The 25,854-nt window shown below is 36.5% G+C and overlaps 4 protein-coding genes across 5 annotated transcripts; 1 reads left to right on the top strand and 3 right to left on the bottom strand.

The window, feature by feature from the left end:
- Window positions 1–1,534: 1,534 nt before the first annotated feature.
- LOC137834894 (Protein kinase superfamily protein) lies at window positions 1,535–6,123 on the top strand. 2 transcript variants are annotated; one of them, XM_068643122.2, is made up of 9 exons: window positions 1,535–1,738; window positions 1,884–1,969; window positions 2,595–3,082; window positions 3,615–3,780; window positions 4,065–4,115; window positions 4,205–4,387; window positions 4,516–4,609; window positions 4,732–5,465; window positions 5,569–6,123. In XM_068643122.2, the coding sequence occupies exons 3-9, from the start codon at window positions 2,619–2,621 to the stop codon at window positions 5,896–5,898; spliced, it is 2,022 nt and encodes a 673-aa protein (XP_068499223.1). In that variant the 5' UTR covers window positions 1,535–1,738; window positions 1,884–1,969; window positions 2,595–2,618; the 3' UTR covers window positions 5,899–6,123. The 2 variants fall into 2 exon arrangements, with proteins under 2 accessions (XP_068499223.1, XP_068499222.1); XM_068643121.2 differs by having other exon boundaries at window positions 5,566–6,123.
- A 2,929-nt stretch (window positions 6,124–9,052) lies between these two features.
- Window positions 9,053–10,866, bottom strand: CDR1 (Eukaryotic aspartyl protease family protein). Its single transcript, XM_068645002.2, has 2 exons — window positions 10,269–10,866; window positions 9,053–9,844 (listed from the first exon to the last, which is right to left on the bottom strand). The coding sequence occupies exons 1-2, from the start codon at window positions 10,864–10,866 to the stop codon at window positions 9,108–9,110; spliced, it is 1,335 nt and encodes a 444-aa protein (XP_068501103.2). The 3' UTR covers window positions 9,053–9,107.
- A 9,389-nt stretch (window positions 10,867–20,255) lies between these two features.
- LOC137836144 (uncharacterized) lies at window positions 20,256–20,855 on the bottom strand. The gene is made up of 3 exons (XM_068645000.2): window positions 20,742–20,855; window positions 20,475–20,666; window positions 20,256–20,402 (listed from the first exon to the last, which is right to left on the bottom strand). The coding sequence occupies exons 1-3, from the start codon at window positions 20,853–20,855 to the stop codon at window positions 20,256–20,258; spliced, it is 453 nt and encodes a 150-aa protein (XP_068501101.2).
- LOC137836143 (uncharacterized) lies at window positions 20,852–22,888 on the bottom strand. Its single transcript, XM_068644999.2, has one exon. It carries the CDS (start codon window positions 22,886–22,888, stop codon window positions 20,852–20,854), a length of 2,037 nt encoding a protein of 678 aa, XP_068501100.2.
- Between the last annotated feature and the right edge of the window lie 2,966 nt (window positions 22,889–25,854).

The following is a 25,854-nucleotide window of genomic DNA, read 5'->3' as shown; positions in this document are numbered from 1 at the left end:
ATATTTGAATGTAAATTGTGAGTTTTTTCTTCTTCTAGAATTTCAGAATTAATGAGAATTGTTATTTTACGAATATTATCGAGATTGAATAAATTTCAACTATCAAATCTCTTAGGACTGAACTACTAGATTATTAAATTTATTAATGATTTTATTGATGATTTTACTATTAATGCAATGAAACATATTGAATTTTGATGGAGCTTTTAATAATAGTAAAATAGAATAAAAATAATAATGAGGCAAAGAGTGATTAAGTCTATTTTGAATATATAATTAATAAAATAAATACCAATTCGATCTTTAAATTTGTCAAACACATACTTAATTTAGTCTTTTAAAAATAAAAAATATTTATTTTAGTTTATAAATGTGCAAAAATTTTAATGTAATTAAATTATATTTTAAAGTTTTTTAGGTGTCCATGGATGAATGGAATAAATTTCATATTAGATTATAATAAATTAGACAATAAAGTCTATTACTCTATTTTGATAGGTTAATAATTTAATAAAAATCTTATCCATTAATAAAAAATATAATCCATTTATTAGAATTTTTTTATGGATGAAATCCATCCATTAAAATATTTTTAAAAAGGTTTAAAAAAAAATTAAAAAATATAATTTTGGGAGTTTTCATGTGGTAAACTTAAGAAAACTTTAATTATGAAAAATTTGGTTAAATTGATCTTGACTTGTTAACTATTGACATTAGATTTTAGACAAATAATTGGCGACTTATTGATCATTTATAAATAAAGCGGATAAATTTGATTTAATTTGATAGGATCCATTACTTTATAATTTTTTAATACATGAATTTATTTCTGGATGGAGAAATGAATGAATGATAAACACATAATTATTATTTTTATCACTTTTAGATTACTTTTGAGTCTATTTTAACATTTAAATTTAATTTTAAAGACCAATTTGACCTCTAAATCAGACATTATTATTTTATCATTAAACTTTAATATTTAAAACTGATCTGAAATTTTTACACCTTCAAAGATTAAATTAGATTTTTCGTACAAACCCATCATGCTGGTCATTTACTTTATTTAATAGTTAATTAATATGTTTTGTTAAAAATGTAAAATCCAAAAGGGTAACAATTAAATAAAAACTAAAATTTATCAAAATTAATAAAAAAATATGTTAGAAAAAATGTTACTAATATTTCACTGAAAATTATGATATTTCGACACTTAATATATTTTCACATCTATTTTGTATTTACTATTGCACCTTTCATTTTATGTTTTTTTAAATGCAAAAAATATTTTTTAATAATTATATTACCTCTGAAAATGAGTATTAAATGTTTTTTTTTTCAATTTTATTTAGATTAAAACCTTTTAGATTTGCATATGATAGCAACAAAGTCACAATCGCGTGTACCCCACCCCACGTCAACTCTCAGCGAAACAGAAACGTAAGGATCTTTTTGTTCTCTGCGGTGAGCTCATCGTGTAACCTCATCTTTTACCGTTCATTTTGAGGTCCCACAATCTCCTAATTTTGACGGTACAGATCTTCTTACTCAACCTTTCTTATTCCCCTCCCACATATAAATTTCCTTCACAGATTGCTTTTCTTTTTCACTTGGCCAAATCTGAAGAAGCAACATTAGCAGCCGAAGCTAAAGCTCAATCCTTTGAGTTAATGGCGGATTGTTAGATTCGATTCGAATTCTCGACAAACTTATCGATCCCTCAATCTGGTGTGAACAGGTAGAATCCCAAGATTTGATAGTGAGTTTCTTAAAGTTTGTTCTTTTCACGAATTGAGATTCTGGGTACTTGTGGAAGATTCGTATTGTGATTCTTTTTGGGATTTGAGTTATGTGATCTTCAATGGTGTTTGAGTTGGATGCAGATCGAGGGCGTGGTCTATTCGATTTGAGTTGAATTTCGGATTGAAGGATCTCATTCTCTGGGAGCAATAAAGCGGAAGAGTTCTAGGTGAGGTTAAGATTGTGCTTTTGTGTTTTATATTTTATTTCTAATGTTTGGTTTTCTTAACTGCTTGTGTTGATTACCATTTTGTTATCATTGGATTGGATCTTATGGATGCGGAGGTGGTGATTGAATATTTAATGATGTCCTAGCGTTATTCCTTGTTGGATCTTATGGTGTGGTTATTTAGTTTAGCAATTATATCTTCTTAAGGTAGATAAGTTTTATCTGGGTGCGACAATTATTAGATGTTATTCCCTTTTGCAAGTGTATTATGATGATCTACGAAAGCTCTTTTATTTTTGTTAATCCGTGTTACCCTCATTAACCATTTTAGTTTTACCTTATTTAAGAGTGCTTGGAAGTTGCGTTTTGCTTTGCTATTGTTATGAAAGCTTTTCTGCGTAAGTCTAGTTTTTTCTTCTCTTATTTAGGGATCAATCGTTGTTAGTTTTGTTATATTTCCTTCTTTCTTTTTTTGAGTATGAATGACGTAGATCAGTTAATGTGGAGGATAAAGTCAATTGTACTGCCGGCAGTATCATATGTATATGCAGCATGCTGTTCTGTTTTGCTTTCTTTATAACTTTCAACTAAGGATGTTATTGCTTATTATAAGTTGCATATGCAGCATCCTTTCTGTTTTGCCTAAAATATGTGGAGATTTAAGCCATTCGGCCACAAAGAGCAGACTGGTCTAGAAGGCCGCACTGTAGATGTTGGCAATCTTAAAATAAACATTGTTAAGGCCATTGCGGAAGGAGGGTTCTCTTGTGTCTACGTAGCTCGTGATGCTGTACATATGTCAAAGCAATATGCTTTGAAGCACATGATATGCAATGATGAAGAATCACTTGGATTGGTAAAGAAGGAGATATCTGTGATGAAGATGCTGGTAGGACATCCCAATGTTGTCACACTTCTTGCACATTCTATCTTCGATATGGGTAGGACAAAGGAGGCATTCCTTGTGATGGAATTTTGTGAGAGGTCTCTGGTCAGTGTGCTGGAGAGCCGCGGAGCTGGTTATTTTGACGAGAAACAGGTTCTTTTGATCTTCAGGGATGTCTGTAATGCAGTTTTTGCTATGCACTGCCTGTCCCCACCTATTGCACACCGGTAAACAACACCAGCTAAAAGATTTAATATGTGTCAGAATTTGTGATGTTTTTTTTTATATTCTTCTGAATCTTTAATTTTTTTTGCGTCCAATCATTTGAAACATGTAAAGCTTTATGGTTATTCTGTTTTTTATTTTCTAAATTTCGTATTTTCTTTTTTTTTTCTTCTAAAATTTGTTCCATTACGAAACTCCGATGTTGTCTGTCTCTCCCCATGACATCATTGTTTGCTTTCTCATTTGTAAGTGCTAGATAGTATGCCCATGGCCCGAAGCTTCATTATATATTTACCGACAATGAAATGATTTTTACATCTTCAGACACAAATGCTGTCTTTATGTTCTGTTTTATTAAGATCTAATTATTCACATGTGATGAATGTATTTATTTCAACCATTCTATTTTGTGAGAATGACTTTTGTCTTCTTGTTCATGACATCATTGAAAAACTTTGGCAAATCCAATGGAAGCATAGTGGTGCTTTTTTTATAATTAATAAACTGCTTTTTGTTTTCCTTTGTGTTTCCTAGAGACTTGAAAGCGGAGAATCTTTTATTAAGTTCAGATGGCTTATGGAAGTTATGTGATTTTGGAAGCACTTCCACTAATCACAAACGTTTTGAAAAGCCAGAAGAAATGGGGATTGAGGAAGACAATATCAGGAAGTACACAACTCCAGCCTACAGGGCCCCTGAGGTAAGTTGAGATCTGTCTTCACTAGATAAAATTAGGGTACAAATGAAGGTTGTGGTGAAAGCACCACAGCCTATGCCCAGTTATGGGTGGTGGATACTAGACAGGTTTGATCTTGGTTCTTTCTGGGTTAAGTGTGTACTCATTTCCCTGGACAACACTGCTAATGGTTAGGTGGAGGTTTGCACGTGTTGTCATGTGTGATACACAAATGTTTTATTTTTTGTTGTACCAAAAAATCTATTGTCAAGTGTGATACAAATGTTCATTTTCTTTTGTGTATTTAGATGTGGGATCTGTTCCTGAGAGAGGTCATTAATGAGAAGGTAGACATTTGGGTAAGTCATGCATGCATAAAACTCATCATTTTCAGTATAATATTTTGCAAATCATTTTATGCTAATTGAGGAATCATACTTCTGGTTAGGCTCTTGGATGTCTTCTTTTTCGCATATGCTACTTCAAAAGTGCTTTTGATGGGGAATCAAAGCTCCAAGTCTTAAATGGAAACTACCGTATTCCCGATTTACCAAAATACAATTCATCTATCACGGACATGATAAGAGACATGCTCCAAGCTAGACCAGATGACAGACCAGATATCACGCAGGCAAGCGCTTTGCTTGATTGGCCATTCATCTCCATCAGTTTAGGTTGGTCATAGATCATCCGTCAATAGCATTCATAGGTACTAGAATTAGGGCAATCAATTGATGACTTTGGATACCATGGTCGCAGGTCTGGTTTCGTGTTAACGAGCAACTGCCCATTAATCTACAGAAGTCATTACCTGACAGACCACCTGAATCACCCTCACCCAGCAATCATGAAGGTCATAATGTTATCCTTGATGAATTAGGGGCCAAAATCTCTTTGCAGAGATTGGAGTTGTACATACAATTTCCCCCCCTCGATTCTTACTCAGAAAATTGATTTGTTACTAAATTTTTGCAGGTGTGTCATTGCCCTCAAACAGATCACCTCCAATGCCTCGTAGGAACCCACCTCCTCCACCTTCATCTGGAGAACCCAAAACTACACCACAGCCATCCCTTGCTTCTAAGGGAGGGGGCAGTGGGGGGCAGCTTGGTGCTTTCTGGTCCAGTCAGCACGCAAAGGATTCACTTGTTACTGAGGACAAGAGCAAACCAATTTTTGATGAAGAACCATCTAGCCACCATATGTCACTGAAACATGATAGCCTTCGTCCTGAAATTGAACAATTAGCCAAAAATCTTAATACTGGCAAAGTGGTTAATGCACAAACTCATACTGTGAAAAGCAGTACACATGGAAAATTACACAAGCCTGATACTACACCCTCAAAGGATTTTGAAATAAACTTATTCCAAGATAAAGATCGTATGGAGAATACAGCTAACTTTCAAAACAAGGCTTTTAACACTTTTGTTGCTGAATTCGATACCACTAAGCTCAACCCTGGACATAATAACAAATCCGAAAGGGAACAAGCATTACAGGCTGAAGTGGAGAAACTCAAAGAGCAGCTGAAGGAAGCTAACGTCGAAAAAGCTGAAATAACATCCAAGTTTGATAAGCTTTCTGCTATATGTCGATCTCAGAGGCAAGAATTGCAGGATCTCAAGCAAGCACTGGCAGCTCGGACTCCTTCACCAAGTAGAGAGGGTTTGAAAACCTCTCCTGCAGTTACTTCATCTCAACCTATGGTAATAAAAATTTGTTGTTTTCCTCTAAAAAAAATTTCTTGCCGATTTTGTTTTAGATTGTGTTCTTGGTATATGCTTGATATGTTTTACATTGCGACAGCAGCAGGATAGAACTGAATGGAAAACTCCCAGTTCAGAACCTAAGTCATGGCAAGCTTTTCCTGAGGAACCCCAACAACAAAAGTCCCTCTCAGCAGAAAATACTACCAAATCAGCCAGGACGAATAATGGCCGGCAGAACAAGCAACCTGTTCCACTAGCTACTACTTTTGATTCATGGGGTTTTGGAACTGATAGCTTCAGTGCTGTACCTAGTGGCAGCTCACAGATGCAAAGACCTAGCAGTGCGGGAGGTAAGTCTCAGGGTTTTGGTGAGGCAAAGGCCTTTGAGAGCAAACCAACTTCTCAACCAGCTGGTTGGGCCGGTTTTTAACTGTGGAAAAAGTTCTTAAGGATCTATACTGTGAGATTGCACCGAGACTTTTTTTGGTGTACACTGAGAAGTAAAATGAATGCAAACTATTATATATCCTGTATGTTAAATTGATGCGATTCAGTTTCTTTTTTTGTTTTTCTGTGTGGATCATGCTTCGAAATGGCACGTGTTTCTTTGGACTAAAACCATTCTCGGGTGACGGTATTCATTTCCATTTTGCAAGATTGCTGCATTACTATATGTTTATTGTTATATGGCTAGGGTCTGATTGGACCAGTGCCCTCTTGTACACCACCCATTCAAACTTCAGACCTTGAATTTAAACATTTGTGCTACAAATTTGAACCAGTGTTGCACTGCACAAATGCTACGTTGACGTATTCTTAAACATTAGAGACTCGTATTTCTATTATATAGATAAATTATAGTTATAGTTTTTTTAAACATAATTGCTTATTGGTTGGTGGTGACTAAGGACATGCTTATAAAGTATTACTCTTGGCTTTCAAGAAAAAAAAAATCAAAAGATATACTTTTAGTTATCAATCAGGGATAGACATACAGTAGCTTGCCAAACAAGGGCCAACAAGGACACAGAAAAAGAAAAGGAAGACTTGAGGTTAGGAACAGGAAGAATGAATTTTCGGAACCATATTCTTCTCTCTTTAGTTTTTTCTTTTTTTACTTGCTAGATATTTTTGTTTAATTTGTCAAATATGACATTTTTCAAAGGGATATTTTTCTTTCACCCTTTACTTCACATTCTCACCAGTGAAAACAAAACAACTTATAAAAGAAAAAAAAAGAATTCCGAGTATTTTAACTTCATTTACTTAAGCTTGTTTAATCCGAGTATTCCAATTCATTGCGTTTTGAATACTAGCATATTGTGTTGTTTGTTGAGTTGTGCAAGAAAAGAAAAGAGCAACCCAAGTTGCTTCGTCAATTCGGTCATGTTCTAACTCAAACTAGGTGTAAAAGGAAATGGAAAATGTTAAACAAGCATTTTAATTGATATCACTGTCTCATTTATGTTAAAAAAATAGAACATTGGAGTATGCTAAAAAATAGAACAAATGAGAACATGAAGGTAGATGAAGAAAATGATGAGATAAATTAAGAGGATGTAATCCAAGGAAAGGATAAGGTAGCTGGAAGGAGAATAGACATTCTCAGGAATGATGACAAAAGAAAAACAGAAAGCAATAATAAATAAGTTTTTGGGAGGATTTTTATTTTATTATAAAGAATAACTAATAGAGATATTTGAGGGATATCTCAACTCTTATACAAAAGGTTAGAAGCCACTTCCACCCTTACAACCCTTACAAAACGAAAGAACACAAAGTTTCGCAACAATCTACCAACAAAGCGCAGTTCAGCTAACACAACTAGATCAAATCTGAGGAACCGTGTAATATCGACCTTACCACTAAAAACTACTCATACACCTAACCTCTATTGGCTTTAATTGACCTCATACAAATAATAGGTTCGAGACACTATGAAAAATTTCTCTGGAGTCTTTCTATCTTCCTAACCACCATGACAAACATTTTATGGTGACATATTGAACAATGGTGGAGAAAATAATACTGATTTAATCAGCACAAACGTCCTTCACAGAAATGTACCTTCCTTTCCATCTACCTAACCTTCTCCTCTCCTCGAGCTTTCCACCACCACCCCTTCCCAGAAACAACCTCTTTTATGGCACCCCAGTCTTTGAGAGGAATTATGATCCGAAAAAGGCTAAAGGAGGTTGAAAAAGAAATAATATACATTGTAAAATGTAGAAATTCCTTTTATATATTTGAGGAATATTGTAGAGTAGGAATGAAATGATTAAATGCATGGAATTACATGACTACCTATGTGGTAATGCAAATTTATGAACTTAATCACCTTATTAATTTGGGAGTTACTCATTTGGGGTGATGAAGAGGAGCAAGGCTCACAATTACTAACAGAACAATCTGCTCATTTGGATCTCGATAACCATTTTTGCAATATTGTAGTTGGGATTCAAATGTTTGTTGAGAAGATTTTTAAAGAGTAGAATGATGAAAATCGTTAGAGATAAAAGAGAACATACTGTCATGCTAGAGATAATTGAAAAAATTGAATGGAAAAATATTTTTTATTACATACTTATTCATTATGATTTATATATAAGTGATAACATGTATTTATACATAACACACATATGATGTTGCATGTACCAAATGAACTAAATACACAATAGAGTTAATCACTCTTTTTGACAATGTTAACCATCAATTAGTCATACTTATTGAGACAAAAGTTTCAAGCAAGCTTTACATGTAAATAGTGGAGTGGTAAAATTGTTTTCAGAAGTAATAATAGAGATAATTGAAAGGATTGAACGGGAAACTATTTTTTATTACATAATTATTTATTATGTTTTATACAAGTGATAACATGTATTTATACATAACACAAATATGGTATATAAGAAAACACTAGTTAACTATAACCGATATATAGTTAATCTCCCTAACAATATTAGCCATCAATCAATGATAAATATTGCATGATAAAGTTAAAATTAATGATAAATGAAAATTAAAAGAACTAAAGTTATGAAAATATAAGTTTAAAGATTAAATTTTCAAATTTTTTAAATTATAGTAACCAAAATTACAATTAAATTTTATTAATAGTTAAAGGGAGGCTCAGAAGCAAAAAGAGAACGAAAATGTTAGGTGTTAACACCCTTCTTATTATATTCATATTTATTCTGATTATAGTTAAATAAAAAGTATTTCTAACCGTATTAATCCAAATTTGTTTCATTTCCAAGTTTAAGACGTTTTAAGAGATGAGTTAAAATTCATAACATGAAAAGTAATGAAAAGTCATATCTGATAAAATAACTCTAAACAATATAAATAAAACTAATTATACGGTTTTCGTTTTCAGAAAAATAAATTAAATAAACAATAATTTTGTGAAGATCTTGTTTACCCTTACATAAAAATCACAACATTAGAACAAGGTATGCAAAGATTCTCCTGCAACATATATATTCTCCTGCAACATATATATGATGATGATGATGAATGACATCTGCAAAATCATTATCAAATCATGAACAAAATAAAATTGAAAGCAAAATATATAAAGTTGATTAAGCTTATAAACTCATTTATTCATTATCATTGTTTCACTGAACAAGTGACACATTACATCTTGGTGCAATCAGTGGGCTTAAAGGACACAGTTCTCCTGAGCAAATCATACCCAACTAAGTGGTTCATCTGTGCTAAGTTACCAAAGATGGAACCAGTTGCCACTGGGGCAAAAGCAAAGCACAGCACACCATCAGAGACACTAACAAAGGTGTTCAAAGAATTCAACACAACGTCTGCACCACTAAAATGTGCAACAATAGGTGGAGCCTCAACTGCACTATGTCCACCAGAATTGTAGCAAAGGCTTAGAATTTGGTCTGTGATATTAACACGTTCTAGATTGATGTTAGCAGCCACTTCTGACTCCAATTTGGCGTAAAATGTTTCTGGCAAAATGGTCAGAGTTGTTCCTGAATCGATTATAATGTTACCCTTTTCATCATCTGAAGTTGAATCACCTACAAAAACAATCCTTTTGGATCCCACACTCATCCCCTCCAATTTCAGGTAATAGAAAGTATCAACAGAACCACTTATAATTGGTGTGGAAACTGTTCCAGGGCCATCCACCACAGCATTAGCTCCAAAATTTAATTTACTTGAGCTTTTGGAATCAAACAAAGGTACCAAGCAGTAGGAGAATTTGAAATCAATTGAAGGACCTATTTGGGAAACAAGTGAGACATGACCACCTCCTAGCCCAACTATGCCAGACCCTTCAGTGTCAAATGTACCAGCATTGTTCACACCACAACCAATGGGAATTCTGGGAAATGCAACCGAGGAATCTAACAAGAAACATCAAAACAAGTGAACAGCAATTAAAAAAGGAACATCAAGACAATAACAAATGAACCTTACAAACTTCAACTTCTGAAAACATTAACCGACAAGAAGTATTTTGAATGTCTTCTATAATTATGTTTTTATCTGCAGTAAAAGATGTATTTTTCTTTTAAGAATTATAAGATCCACTACCCTCTTCTGACGATTAAAAGAGATTATCAGTATGAAATGAAGACAGAAGAATTTGGTAAACTTAGTCTTAGTGTTAGCTATAGCAAAAGCCTACACAAAGAAACAAAAAGAATGTGTGTATATAAGTTCATTTTCATTTAAAAAAAAGCATTTTTTAGTTAACTATTTAATTAGACCCTTAAGAACAATGGCATAACAAAACATGCAAATGAACTAAAAGGGTGCATTTGGGACCTGCAGAAGAACCCAAAGTGAGAGTGTCAAAGGCAAGATTTCCTTGTGAATGAGATCCATCACCGTATGAGACGGTATACTGGCAATTGGGATCAGTATCAGAGTAGCAATAAGTTTGACCTAGAGATTGACACACCCTGGAATAGCAAGAGACGGGTTTGTAGGTTTTGGATTTGGAAGGGTCGAATAATGGACTGCTTTGATTGTAACACTGTTCGCAGGGCTTGCACTGTGACCAAATGAGGTCACTCCCTGTGTCAGCAATGCCCATCACTTCAAACGCTGGTGTTCCTATCGAGTACTTCACAAGGTACTCTCCTTGGTTCGAGGTTATCACAGACTGTGGTGTGTTTTCGGTAGCTTTTGTTGTTGGGTAGAAATGCTTAACACGCTCCAAAGAACGGTGGAAAGAGTTGTTCAGTTTCTGGAAAAGGGTTTTGGTGGGGTTGTTAAATGGAGATTTTGGAGAGTCTCTGTGAATCAGTTCCACACTGAAACCTCCTTTGAGTGGCTCAGTGAGAGACCTTGCATAAAAGCAAGTGGTTGAGAATGTGAAGATGAAGAAGAAGAAAAAGAGGATGCAAGAATGAATGGCCATGTTGTGAGTTGAATGCAAGTTAGATATGGAAGATGGTTTATAAGACACTGTATATATAGTGGTTATGGAGAGTGTTGATTATAGAAGAGAATCCTTTTGAATTCCATTGAACTATTATGATTTAATGAAAACAATGATTTCAATTCCATGCATGGATGTTACAAAATGAAAATTTATGATTTTTTGGTTCAGTTCTTGTTAAATTTGCATGACTCAGTATCACAGTTCAAATATGAGTGACTTTACAGTGCCCTTTAATCATCCCCATTCATTCACTTAAACTCTGTCATTTAATTCTCTTTTAGGTTTTATTCAGTGAGTTTCAGAAACTATAACGTGCATGTAATGTCCTTTTGTATGCTTATAAACCTGGATAATTCATAATTTATAGTTTGGAAAGAAAAAAACTAAACTCAGTTGAAAATAATTATTGAAAAATTTAGGTCAATCATTTTTAATATTTGCAACCTGATAGTTGAGAACCTTTTTTTTTACATTCACGTCACAATTCTTACTACTGTTATTTTAATAATGTTTTCTAATACTTTTTTAATTACAAAAATACTGTTTATTGTATTTTTTATCATTAAAATAATCAAATCAAGTTGTATATACTAGTCCTCCAGTGTCAAAATATAATTCATATTAATATTTAGAGCTGTGTTTACAATATTTGATTTTTTAAATACAGTTTTCACATTAGTGTTATTTTAATATACCGTCTAATAATTTAAGTTAGGTTAAAATAATGTTTTATAAATATATAAAAGAATTTAGATTTGGAACGGAGCCTAAGACGAATGGTCTAATGTCCTAGCCATCTTATATATATATATATATATATATATATATATATATATATTATTGATATAAAAATCTTAATTCTCATTCAATTTTGTGTAAGTGAATTTTCTCACATGAAAAAAAAAACTTAATTTTAGTTCCCTTATTGAGATCTAAAACGGTACTTGAAAAAGATAAATAAAAGAAGAAGAAGAAAGGGTGCAATTATAAGGTGATGAGAGAATAACCAGTAATCTCAAAACCTCAAGCATTTTATATAAGTGTATTTGGGAAGACACAACATATGATACAGAGGAACAAATTTTAGTTTTTCTTCTTATTTTACTTTTATAAAAATCTTTATAAAGAAAATTTATTCATAATACTATTTATTTATATTTCGAAAATGTTAATATAAGAAAATGATAAAAAATGGTAAGAAGAAGAGATGTTTCTTTCTCTTATGTGTATATTACATATAGGAAATATATAGGGAGTTTCTATCTCCCAAATTACAATCTAATTAGGTAGGATACTAATCATGAGATTCTATAATTATTAAATTAATTGCATATAATTGGGTAGAATATCGTCAAATATTGCATACAATAATTGCATATAATTTGATAATTATCATTTCCTTAATACTCCCCTCAAGTTGGTAGGTGAAGATCAAGAACCCCCAACTTGTGTCGTAGCGTAAAAAATCGTTCCTTGCCCAATGCCTTCGTAAAAATATCTGCGAGCTGATACTGTGTACATATGAAGGACTGATTATCCCAGCTTGTAATTTTTCTCGCACAATGTGACAGTCTATCTCAATGTGTTTTGTGCGTTCATGAAATATTGGGTTTGCTGCTATATGTAATGCCGCTTGATTGTCACAGAAAAGTTGAGCTGCCAAGTTACATGGCACCTTTAAATCCTGCAACAGATATCGCAACCAAACTATCTCCAAACAAGTATTGGCCATTGCGCGGTATTCTGCTTCCGCTGATGATCTTGATACGTTTGTCTGTTTTTTTTACTTCCATGAGATAATAGAGGAACCAAGAGAAAAATGCAATATCCAGATACTGATCTCCGAGTTGTCTGACAACCTCCCTAGTCTGAGTCGCAATAAGCTGTCAATGTCAGATTGTTTTCGGATGGCAATAGCAATCCTTGTCCTGGTGATCCTTTGATGTACTTTAGGACTCGAATTGCGGCATCCCAATGAGATTTCCGTGGATCCTGTATATATTGACTTAGGTCCGAACCGAAAATGCTATGTCAGGCCGAGTAACCGTGAGGTATATCAGTCGTCCCACGAGTCGCCTGTATTTTACTGGATCCTTTAATAACTCTCCATCGTCTGGTGTGAGTTTTAGGTATTGTTCCATTGGAAATTTGTCTGGACAAGCACCTGTGAGTCCCGTATCCTGCAAAATATCAAGCGCATATTTTCTTTGGGACATGTAAATACCAGCTTTGGAACGGGAAAATTCAATCCCTATAAAATATTTTAGGTCTCCAAAATCTTTAATGCGAAATTGTTGTAATAAACAATCTTTAACACGCTGAATTTCTGTCAAATCATTTCCTGTCAAAAGAATATCATCCACATAAATCAAAAGGGCAGTAAATGATGAGTTATTCTGTCTTGTGAATAGAGAGTAATCTGTCTTGGACTGTTGAAATCCTACAAATTTAACCACATGAGAAAATGTTGAAAACCATGTTCGAGATGCTTGTTTGAGACCATAAAGGGATTTGTTGAGTCGACATACAATGTTCTCCCTTGTCGATGATGTCCGGGTGGCAAGTCCATGTAAATAATTTCATGCAATGTGCCATGTAAGAAGGCATTTTGCACATCTAGCTGGTGAGTAAACCAATTTCTGGCTGCTGCAATGGTGAGGAGACACCTCAAAGTTGTTAATTTTGCTGTTGGTGAAAAAGTTTCAGAATAGTCGACACCTTCAATCTGAGTGTACCCCTTTGCGACAAGGCGCGCCTTATATCTGTCGACGCTACCATCTGAGTTGTACTTTATTTTATAGACCCATTTGCATCCGATGGGTTTCTGTCCAGCAGGTAACAGTGTCAAGGTCCACGTTTGATTTAGCTGCAATGCGGAAAGCTCTTCGTCCATTGCTTTTTGCCAATTTGGATCAAGGATAGCTTGAGCATAAGTGTGAGGTTCTTTGGTGGTTGTGATGTTAGCAAGATATGCACTATGTGTAGAAGAAAATCGTGAATTAGAAAGAAAATGATGCATAGGATACCTGGTTCCATTCGGTCGGTCTTGGGCAGTGGTCGAATGATTGGCTTGGGATCCCGTTACGTAGTCTTGAAGCCAGGAATGTTGGGTTGATGTGCGACTGGATCGTCGAACAGGAAGGTCGGTTAGAGAAGGTTTGGTAATGGGTGCTAAACTTCTTGGCATGGGAGAAGAAGGTTGGTCTACTGGAGGTTCAGGTATATTATGACGAGTAGGAGAAGAAGGTTGGTTTGATGGAGGTTCAGGTGCATTGTGACGAGTAGGAGAAGAGAGTTGGTTTGATGGAGGTTCAGGTGTATTGTGACGAGTAGGAAAAAAAGGTTGGTTTGATGAAGGTACAGGTGCATTGTGATGAGTAAGAGAAGAAGGTTGGTTAAGTGAATGTTGGACAGGAGTGGGTAAGTCAATGTCAATAGTGGGCAAAATACCTTGTAATGGAGGTGAGGATTGTTTCTGTGACTGTTGGCAGAATGGGAAAACACTTTCATGGAAGATGACATCCCGACTTGTAAAAAAAGTGTCTGCATCTATATCAAATAATTAGTATGCTTTTTGACTGTGAGGATAACCAATGAAGATGCATTGTCGAGCACGCAGATCAAATTTTTGCTTAGGTGAAACAACAGTTGCGTAACAGAGGCAACCAAAAGTTTTTAGGTGAGAAAGTGAAGGTGGTTGATTATATAGTAGCTCAAAAGGTGATTTATTTTTTAGTAAAGGTGATGGCAAGCGATTAATGATATATGTGGCGGTTAAAACACATTCTCCCCAAAATTCTAATGGTAAATTGGACTGAAATAGGAGGGCTCGTGTTGTGTTTAAAACATGTCTATGTTTGCGTTCTACTACTCCATTTTGTTGAGGAGTGTAAACGCAAGTGCGTTGACATTCAATACCATTTTTTGAGAAAAAAATCATACATTGAAATAAATTCCAGTTCGTTGTCAACGCGGATGGTTTTAATAGATGCCTGAAATTGATTTTGTGCAAATGTAATGAATGACTCTAAGAGATGTTGGGTTTCAGATTGTGATTCATAAGAAATAGCCAAGTGCATCTAGTATAGTCATCGACTATAGTGAGAAAAAAACGTTTTCCAAAATGAGTTGGGGTTTTATGAGGACCCCAAATGTCACAATGCAATAGATTAAATGGAGAATGAGATTTTATTGTGCTTAAAGGAAAGGGTAGCCTTGTCTGTTTAGCTTTGGGACAAATACTACAATGATTATGAATGGGAATGAGATTTTTACTGATAGGGATAGGTAGTAGGGAAGATACAAGTTGTAGACACGCTGGAGAAGGATGTCCAAGGCGCTTGTGCCATAAATCAGGATCGGTCGATATTTGAGATGCGTGGGCTTGGTTTGGAAGAGGGGACATGTAGTATAAGTCTGCGTGTTGTTTACCCGAGCCAATCATCCTCCCCGTAGCCAAGTCCTGTAAAACGCAACCATGTGGAGTAAAAACGACACAACAATTTAGTGAACTGGTTATCTTACTAATGGACATGAGATTTAAATTAAAAGAAGGAACACAAAGAACATCTTTGAGAGTGATTTTGTCATTGAATTTAATTGTGCCTATAGATGAGATGGGCGCAGTTGAGCCTGTGGGCAGATTAACATTTGAAATAAATGATAATGAAGTGTGTGTGAAAAATTGTGAATCAGATGCAATGTGATGGGTTGCTCCGCTATCCAAAATCCATGGTTTCGTAAAAGCAGAGTTAGAAGAGGAGTTATGGGCAAGCAGACCTGCAGAGCTAACAAACGTGTCACTTCTACCGTTATTGTTGAGCGAGTAAATAGCCCTTGCCAATTGCTGAATTTGCTCGGCACTGAAGCGTTGTATGAGGTTTCTATCGGACTCGTTACTGGTGCCTTCTTTGCCATACATGATTTTTTATTTAGGGTATAAAAATGGAGAGGCTGTCAGGGCACCAAGATCGGTGCTCTGATACCATATAAGAAAATGATAAAAATGGTAAGAAGAAGAGATGTTTCTTATTCTCTTATGTGTATATTACATCACTCATGCATATGAAATATATAGGGAGTTTCTATCTCCCAAATTACAATCTAATTAGGTAGGATACTAATCATGAGATTCTATAATTATTAAATTAATTGCATATAATTGGGTACAATATCGTCAAATATTGCATATAATTTGATAATTATTATTTCCTTAATAGTTAATAACTAAGATATGTAAATAACATAAGTGAGAAATTTATTGAAAATAGAGAAAAGAAATATAAAAAAGAATTAGAATAAATATAAGAAGTATGAAACAAATAAAAAATGTTTTTTTAAGAGAGATGAAGAAAACAACTATTGAAAGAAGTTGGAAGACATAAAGAGCATCCAAGATAATTGTAACTCCTTCATATGTTCTTTCCAAGTGTCTTGTATAAAATTTAGATGATTCAAGATAAATATAAAAATTCTAAAACTTTAATGTCATTTTTAAGGAGATGGTGTTGGTGTTTTTTTTATGAGGAGTAGTAGGAATATTCCAATCATTTAAAAAAAATCTAACATTGTACAACATGATGTCAAACATTTTTTTTGCATATGTAAAATGGACTTCCGTCTAAAACTACAAAAAAATTCTCCTTAGCCCCAATCAATTTGAATTTGCACCCAATCATATATGCGAAAATATCAAAATATCCTTAATGAAATTTATGAAAATACGAAAATGCTCTTAATGAAATTGAAATTAGGTTAAGAGAGTGATCTACACCCAATTACAGCACCCCTTCGTTTTCGCACAGTAGCCGCCACGACCACGACCACCTTCGTGCTCGTGCAGCAGTCGCCACTGCCACCTTCATTTTCGCACTGAACGCAACGGGCAACATCGTCTTGTCATTCTTCCATTTGCATTATCCATTGAGAATGTTGGAAAAAAATATCACTTAACTTCTGGATATATACATCTGAATTCAAAACCCAATTCTGGATATATATATTTAGAATTCAAAACCCAATTTTGAATATATACATCCGGAATACAAAACCCAATTTCAGATAATGATATCCGTAACGCGTTTCTCTACTACGGACATAGGCGTCTGGAAACTTCAACTGAAAATGTTAATTGCTTACAAATGTTTATATCCGGAGTGCTTAACAAAGACCATGACATAATGGGATTTTAATAAGTTTGTTGGGTGCAGGAAGCAATTGATTGGGTGCAGGAAGTAATTGCCTCTAACCAACCTGCCATCAGCCATTCCAACAAAAAATACAACACAAAAAAGCCCTAACAAAAAGGAATGCCCCATCCATCAAAATCTATTTGAACCGCACTTTTTCACCTTTTTTCGCTAGACAGGACTTTGCAGCCTTGTAACCTTTGGTGCTTCGTCTATCCATGATGGAATTGGACTTACTTCTACTATACTTTCATATTAACAAAAGGCAGATTCTCCCTGCACCCAAAGCTTTGTGACTGGCACCAAATCAGATTTGTGAAAAGACCATATTACCTTTAATAAAATAAAAAACACATAAATTGTGATCTGCACCCAATGTAAGCACCCAACAAATAGGGTTCTTCTTCTTCCTTTGTGCCTTTCACCGTGAAGCAGCAGCCACCTTGAGCCACCGTGAAGTTGCAGGGAGACACCGTGAGCCACCTTCGCAGAGTTGGTTTGCTTCGCCGTGAGTGAGCTTCATCTTCAAAGAAGTCAAGGTACCGTTCATCGTTTTTTCTTCGTAGAATAGTGCATTTCGGATAATTTTATCTGTAGATCACCATTTGCTTCCAGATAATTTTATCCGTAGATCAGCATTTGCTTCCGGATATTTTTATCCGTACATGAATATTGGCTTCCGGATTTTTTCATCCGCACTTGAATAGTGGCTTGCGGATATTTTTGTCCGTAGTTCAAGAATAAGTTCCGGTTATTTTTGTTCGTAATTCAAAAATAAGTTCCGGATATTTTTATCCGTAAGCTACATTTGACTTGTGGATATTTTTATCCGGAATGTTGTTGTTGTTCTGCGGAAATTAATATTCGTATTAGTGTGAAATTTTTCACAAGTGTTTTAGACTATATGTGTTATAATTTTTTTATATATATTGGATTGAATGTTACTTTTATGAAATGTAAGATGGTGCGGATTAGAGGTGGAGGAAGTTCTAATTTGGATCGTGTGCGTCCAACTGCATCGGTTATAAGAAAACGAGGTGGGCCTAGTACTTCAATTCCAAATCAACAGTTTGAAGATTATATTGAACAAGAAGAAGTTGAAGTTGATGATGAAGGCTATCCAGGAGGGCCATATGATAAGTCCTTACTTGTTAATTATGAACATCACGTAGCCAAACAGTTGTGGGATGGTTTGGTAAGTAATGAAAAACAATTTTTTGTATTTGTTATGTATTCCGGATTATTGATGATATATGTTGATTATTGTAGGATCGTGGTGAGCTGAAGGTCGTTTCACATGGGAGGAAGATAAATAAGTTAGGAGCACCTCATGAGCGCATAGAAGCTGCTGTAGAATTGTCTGGCTTAGGTCGTCTAGTTATGAGAGTCTAGACCGAGGACTGCTATGTGCTTTTGTAGAGAGGTGGCATGCAGAGACAAACAATTTTCATTTACCGGTTGGGGAGATGACCATCACTCTTGATGATGTGTCAAATTTGTTACACTTACCCATTGTCGGTCATTTTTACACGCAGGAAACCTTAGGTTCTGATTCGGCGACTGATTTATTGGTAGAATCCCTCCGTGTTGACCGTGCACTAGCATCTGAAGAAACAAGACACTGCCGGGGAGCTCATGTGCGTCTGAGCTGGTTAAGAGATGTGTATGGAGACGCATGCTCAAGGAGGCAGTGGACTGTGGCTGTCAGAGCATACTTACTTCACCTTGTCGGTTGCACTATTTTTGCGGACAAGAGTGCTACATCAGTAAGTGTGTTTTATCTTGGATTTTTTGTTGATTTGAGGCTTACCGGGGGATATTCTTGGGCAGCAGCTGCCCTAACTCACATGTATGAGCAGCTAGGAGATTGAAGTTATGCAAACACAAAGCAACTAGCTGGTTATGCAACATTGTTGCAGGGGTGGATTTATGAGCATTTCCTGTCTATAGGGATGAGACGTAAGCAAGCATTGTATTCTGAAGATCAACCTCGGTGTAGGCTGTATGATGCTGGAAAAGGTACTTCAATTGTTGTTGTTCGATCACAGTTGGATACATTGACACCATCTTCCATTCGGTTTTGTCCATACAACGAGCACAGGGAAGAACGTCCATTCGAGTGGATTTCCTTATTCAGTGGTTATTTGAGGCTTGGAAATTGGACACAATTGCACATGCCAGAACGTGTCCTGCGTCAGTATGGCTATACACAGATCATCCCTTGCAACCCATCTATACTTGGACATGGTCATCCGGATACAAATGAAATGGACCGTCGATGGTTACATTTCAATGATTATGTCATACATGACTATGCCATAGCACCTCATCCTGATGCTTGCGTTCAAGAGTACATGGCTTGGTTTAGATCTGTATCACATCCATATGTGATTAATACAGATGAAGATGATTGTCCTGTACCGGTACCCTCAGATGCACGTGGTCACGAAGCAGTGCCAAGTCATCCTGAGGAGTCACATCCTGCTCTGGTATGCTTCTAACCTTGTTAACGTATTAATTTGTATTATTTTTTTCTAATAGTATGTCATTCATGCTTGTAGGGTATTTGTCGTAGAATTACAGAGACATTGCAACCATTACTTGATCATGGCGATGTCGTGGAGGGCAGCCCTGTTTGGGAAGGCATACAAGCAGCCATTATGTTAGCACGAGGAGCGACTGATGAAAGAGTTGTTTATGTCAGGAGACATGCACGTAGGAATGATTGATTAGGATTTTTTTTTATGTCAGATGTATTAGGATTTCTTTTTATGTAATATTTTTATCCATGACAATGTATTTGAACCTTATCTATATGTTTCAATATGTTTATATGGATTTCTTTTTATATGTTTCAATATGAACCTTATCGGTTTTTGCTTCACGTTACTTCTATTTTAGTAGACCCCGCACTGGCTTACGCATATTTTTATCCGTAGACACTTCACACACTTCCGGATATTTTTATCCGTAGACACAAATGTGGCTTCCGGATATTTTTATCCGTAGTGACAAATGTGGCTTCTGAATATTTTTATCCGCAGATAGCAAAGAAACTTCTGGATATTTTTATCCGTAGACAGCATATTGAGTTCCGGATATTAATATCCGCAGGCACTTCACTGAATTCTAGGACAGCTTCAAATGTACTAAACATCCATATTACAAATGTTATGATTACAAATATCGTCTAATGGACATTAGTTGGGTATAAACTTGTATCCGGCTAGTGTAGTATGTTGACCAAGTTTGGGCCGCCGGATAACGATGTGATGCCCACAATATATCCGTAGGTGTAATTGGACAACCATCTTTGAGCTTGACCTATAAAGGTAATAAATATAAGGTACACAAATCTTAATTTACCACATAAATCTTGATTGGTTTAGTTTATACCTGCACAAAATGATTTCCGTGGACATGTCCAATTGCAATGATTCGGTAATGACGGAAGTTACTTGGTGCTTGGGTTCTTAAAGGAAAAATACTCAATGATTGTAACATGGACAAAGAAACAAGAATGACATTATACCGATTTGCAATGACATATACCATGTCTGGAATTGTCATCCACTTATTTGTTCCTGCCTGCAAGTACAATTGAGAAACAAAGTTAAGTCAAGAAATGCAATGTAAAAATGAAATGGTGTTAGTGGTTGGTACCATAGACATGTAGTCCACTAGAAGTGACTTCTTCAAGTATTCATATCTATCATCACCACCGAAGAGTTGAACATATTCTTGTCTCCATTCACTTAGTTCTTTTAACAAATTCATTCAGACAACAGCCATGATTCCTCTCCCATTCCCAATTGGGCAGCAACAGCACGGTAGCCACAATGGCCATCAGCCTTAACGTCAACAACATCAACAATATATGGATGATACCCTACAGGGAACTGATCAAGGAAAGGAATACATTTTGCTGGTACAATTTCTGGTAAGCTTTCTTCATTAGATTTTTTGCTCGCACAACTATCATGTTGTGAGTGTAAGAAATCCACATGTTCAAAATAAGAAGGGATTCGCTTAGTTGATCTCATGAATTTGGTAGGACGAGACATCTTTACAGCACCTTTTGCTTTCACCTTATGATCTGGTGCGTAAATAGATGTCTTCTCTGGAAAGGCAATATCCTGCAATTTACTTTTGATGTTAACCTTACCTGCAACATCCAACTCTTTAAACCGCTTCGCGATGACCTCAAACTCTTTATCAATTGACAACTCAGATGAAGATTGTTCAGTAGCAATGTCTTCAAAGCTTAAACGAGTCCACATCACATGTACTGATTTAAGTGGTATGCTACCAACACCAAATGAAGCCAATTGACACGCACAAGGAAGACCATGAGTACATGTAAGACTACATCCACACCTACTTTTATCAAACCCCACTGATTTAACCCTATCAAGTTCTTCTGAAATAAGGTTCAAAGCATATTTAGACACAAAACCTAACAATTTTTTGTAAGTTGTAACCTTAAACCGATGTCCAACCACATGCAAACTCTTTGGGAATGAAGCTTTGATTGCATTATGTTGTAAAATAATCATCTTATTGATGGAATCCCAGCGGAAACATAAATCCCCCATCGAATTCTGAAGAACTCTCTTTAGGCTCCAGTGTTCCGCCTCAACTCTGTTACTTGTTGTGTTTCCTAAGTGCATCACCTTATCTATCCATGCCTTGACAAATTTTTCTTTATGTGGACGTAACCATGTATCCATCACATAATCAACAAATATAGGCCATGGAGAACAGACAACTCGAAGAGCATTGACACGATCTTCAAAGGCCTCAACAATATCACAATCCACAACAGATCCCCACACTTCCATTACTTGATCCCATCCCTCTCTTGGATGCACCAACATTTTACATTTTGCTTTCACATTTTTATCAATGTGAAACCGACAGAGCAAATTATAAGCTTCAGGAAACACCATTCTAATTGCATTCATTAAGGCAACATCTCTATCACATACCACCACCCTACGACATGAATCAACTCTTAAAAACAACCCTTTAAGTCTGTCAAGGGCCCAAAAAAAATTATTTTCCTTTTCTGTTGCTAGTAAACAAAATGCAACGGAGAAAGTCAAACCTGTAGACGTAATCCCAACAACCTCAAGTAACGGCATCCTATACTTGTTCGTCTTGTACGTACTATCCATTAATATGACAATGTTAAATGAGTTCACCAATTTTACTGAATCTGGGTGTGTCCAAAATATATCTTGCACAATATTAGAGACCTCATCACACATACACCAATGCACGTACCTGTCTCGCTCTAGTAACAACATCAGTTGTTGCATTTCTGTTCTGTGACCTCGTTGTGATCTTCGGTGAACAGTGATTGCATTATAAACATGCTTAATTGTTGTCACATTCTTCTCATTTCTCTCTTTCATGGTTAGTAAAATATTTCTTGGCTTCACCGAAGTTTTAGTCATATCCTCAACCATAACCTTTTCCTCTATACTTAACCTTCCAGCATACGGATGACCCACCATTGTCTCTGCCAAGTCATGATTGTGAGAACCACAAATTAATTCAACCATCCACCCTTTACCACCTTTGACTGGTTTGCCTCGCAATCTGAAAGGACATTCACACTTCCTACTTCCAGTTCGACTGACATCTACTTCTTTTTTATACCGTCTGTATTTACCTCCTCCCTCACAACCTAACAATACATAGGTCATCCTTTCTCGTTTGCCCGTCCATGTATCTGACCTTAATATAACAATAACAAACCCATAACTATAGCCAACACTTCTTGATGTGATTCCACTAACTCTCATCACTTCTCGCCCAATCTAACAGCTCATCTCGATCACGAAATACCTACAATAACATATTCCAAATTTAAAAATAATTCATAAAAAAAACATTCACAACCCAACATTGACCATACCTCATTTGTAGAAAATGCTTCACTGCATTCATGTGCCCTTTGTTCATTATCTAATGCGTTATAACTTATTGACTGCTCCAGATCAACATCATCTAATCCATCTCACACATCAATCTCCCCTAAAACTCCCATGTATGACTCTGTTGTATCCATTCGACTGTTGAAAAAAATGAACACTTAGCTTCCGGATAAATAAATCCATAACCAAAAAAATATCAATAGTTAGCTTCCGGATATATATATCCGGATTGCATAAACTAGTTCTGGATATGTACATCCGTAAGCCAATGATGAACTACGGATATCAGCGTCCAGAAGGAACGATCCACAATTTCGGATATTAATATCCGTATTGAAATTTTTGACTTCCAGATATTAATATCCGTAGGCAAAAAAATTGAATTCCGGATTCTGATATCCAGGACCCAGCTGAGCTCGAGAAAAAACCAGAAACGAACGAAAATGGATTACTTACCTCATTAACTTGGCAAACGAAGCTTACACTCAACTTAGCAACAATGAACGAAGCACAACCTCCTCTTTTGCAGCTCAAAGCAAAGCTTCACACATTCATGAACTTCCTCTTCCTCACCATTCAATGTTTTCATAAGTGAAGAAGACAAGGGCATTTTAGGATTTTTAAAAGTATGTCGGGTGCCAGTCACAATTGATCGGGTGCAGGAAGCAATTGCCTTAACAAAAATGCACAACAAAAGACTAGTGGCAAAGAACCAAAAGCATATGCATCTTTGTAATCTCCTTCACTGGAGTACGATTTCAATCTTCCACTGACTGCCTAAAATAATAGTCCAACTCAAGGATGGTACCTCCTGCAAAACCAAACCAAAAACCATCCTTGAAAATTCTCATAGACTTTGAAAAAATATTTGTTAAATTAACTTCTTGCAACTATTTTTTATAGTTTTCAAACAAGTGATATGATCAATACACTATTCAACATAAGAGGAAATTCACCATTTTGTTTTTATATATTATTCATGATCAAGCTTTTAGTTGTGTTACAGTGAAAAATTCTACAGGGTCAAGTTGATGTTAGTGTAACTACTTTCTTATGTCATTTTCATAAGGTTGGGCAAAAAACTCAAATCACAAAATCCAATCCATAATTATCCAAATCCATATTAGTTATAATTCATTTAAATGGATTTATCTCAAATCCAAATCCATATTTTTGGATTTTAAATCTAATCCATTTATTTAATTGGATATGGACTAGATATAGATTGGATACATTTTTGGATTATCCAAATTGCATTTTGGGTTGGATTTTGACTTGACCAATCTAGGTTGAGCCAAGACAATTCGGGTCCAGGTTGAGCAAAGTCGGCCCAAGTCCATGTCGAGCCGAGTCGTCCTGGCCCAAGTTGAATCGAGTTGGTATGGGCCAAAGTCAAGCCAAGTCGTTCCAGGCCAAAGTCAAGCCGAGTCAACCCCGGGCCAAGTCGAGTTGAGTGGGCTAGAGCCCAAGTCAAATCGACACTCGGACCAGGTTAAGTCGACACCGGGCCCCTATCGAACCAAGTCGTCTTGGGCCCATGTCCAGCAGAGTCGGTCCGGTCCCATGTTGAGATGAGTCAATCCATACCCATCTGGAGTCGAGTCGACCAGGCCAATTATGACTCGAGTTGGTCCGGGCCCATACCGAGTCGAGTCGGCCCGGTTCCAATACTGAGCCAAGTCGGCTCGAACCCGAATTGAGCCGAGTCGGGTCAATGTTGAGCAGAGTCGGCACGAGTCGAGCTGGTCCAAGCCCATGTCGAGCGGGCCCAGGCCGATGTCGAGCCGATCGGGCCAGTTTCGGAGCGAACGAACTCGGGCTGATGTTGGGGCGAACGGGCACAGGCCGATGTCGGGTCAAACGGGCTCGGGTTGATGACGGTTCGAATGGGTCCGGGTCGATGACGGTCGAATGAGCCCACGTCGATGTCGGGGCGAACGAGTTTACACCGATGTCGGGGCAAACGGGCCCAGGCCGATGTCTGGGCTAACAGGCCTGGGCCGATGTCGAGGCGAGCGGGCTCGGGCCGATGTCAAATCAAATCGGTATGGTCCCACATCTAGTCAAGTCGGCGTAGGTCGATGTCGAGCCAAGCCGATCTCGACCCATGTCGAGCCGAATTTGTCTGAGCTAATATCGAGCAGAATCTGCCTGAGCCCATGTCTAGCCGAATTTGTCTGGGCCCATGTTGAACCGAGTCGATTAGGGCCAATGGCGAGCCAAGTCTGTGTCGAGTCGAGTTGGTTTGAGCCCATGTCGAGCTGAGTCAGTCCATACCGATGTCGAGTCGAGTTGACCCGGGCCCTTCTCATGCCAAATAAGTCTGGGCCGAGTCGAGTTGGTTTGAGCCCATGTCGAGCCGAGTCAGTCCAAACCGATGTGGGGTCGAGTCGGCCCAGGCCGATGTTGAGCAGAGTCAATCCTGATCCATGTCGAAATAAGCCAATAATAAAACTAGATACAAGGGGAAAGAGGAGAGCGTTACCCTATATAAGGAAAAGAAAACAACTAGCAATACACAACAGATGAGGGCTAAGGGAAAGAGTTTACGATTCCCACAAACGGTGCCATCGATGAGGGTAGTTGTGTTAATGTCGCGACTACAAGAGTAGTGCAGAAACTTGGATGACCCACTATCTCTCATAGAAAGCCTTATAAACCAAAGACAGTCGAATTTAATTAATGAAACATGCATCCACTAATTTATATTGTACCGTTCTTGTCTCCATACATCTACTCATAAGATTTTTAATCTTTTACCTCTTGAATTATGCGGATTTTTAATCTTTTACCTCTTGAATTATGCGGGTTCAAGAGAATGTTTAGAAAACTAA

Source organism: Phaseolus vulgaris, chromosome 5, assembly GCF_051622355.1.
Source record: "Phaseolus vulgaris cultivar YP4 chromosome 5, ASM5162235v1, whole genome shotgun sequence".
NCBI classification, from domain to species: domain Eukaryota; kingdom Viridiplantae; phylum Streptophyta; class Magnoliopsida; order Fabales; family Fabaceae; genus Phaseolus; species Phaseolus vulgaris.
Note: the sequence above shows the minus strand (reverse complement) of the source record. Positions and strands in the feature narration are given on the sequence as shown.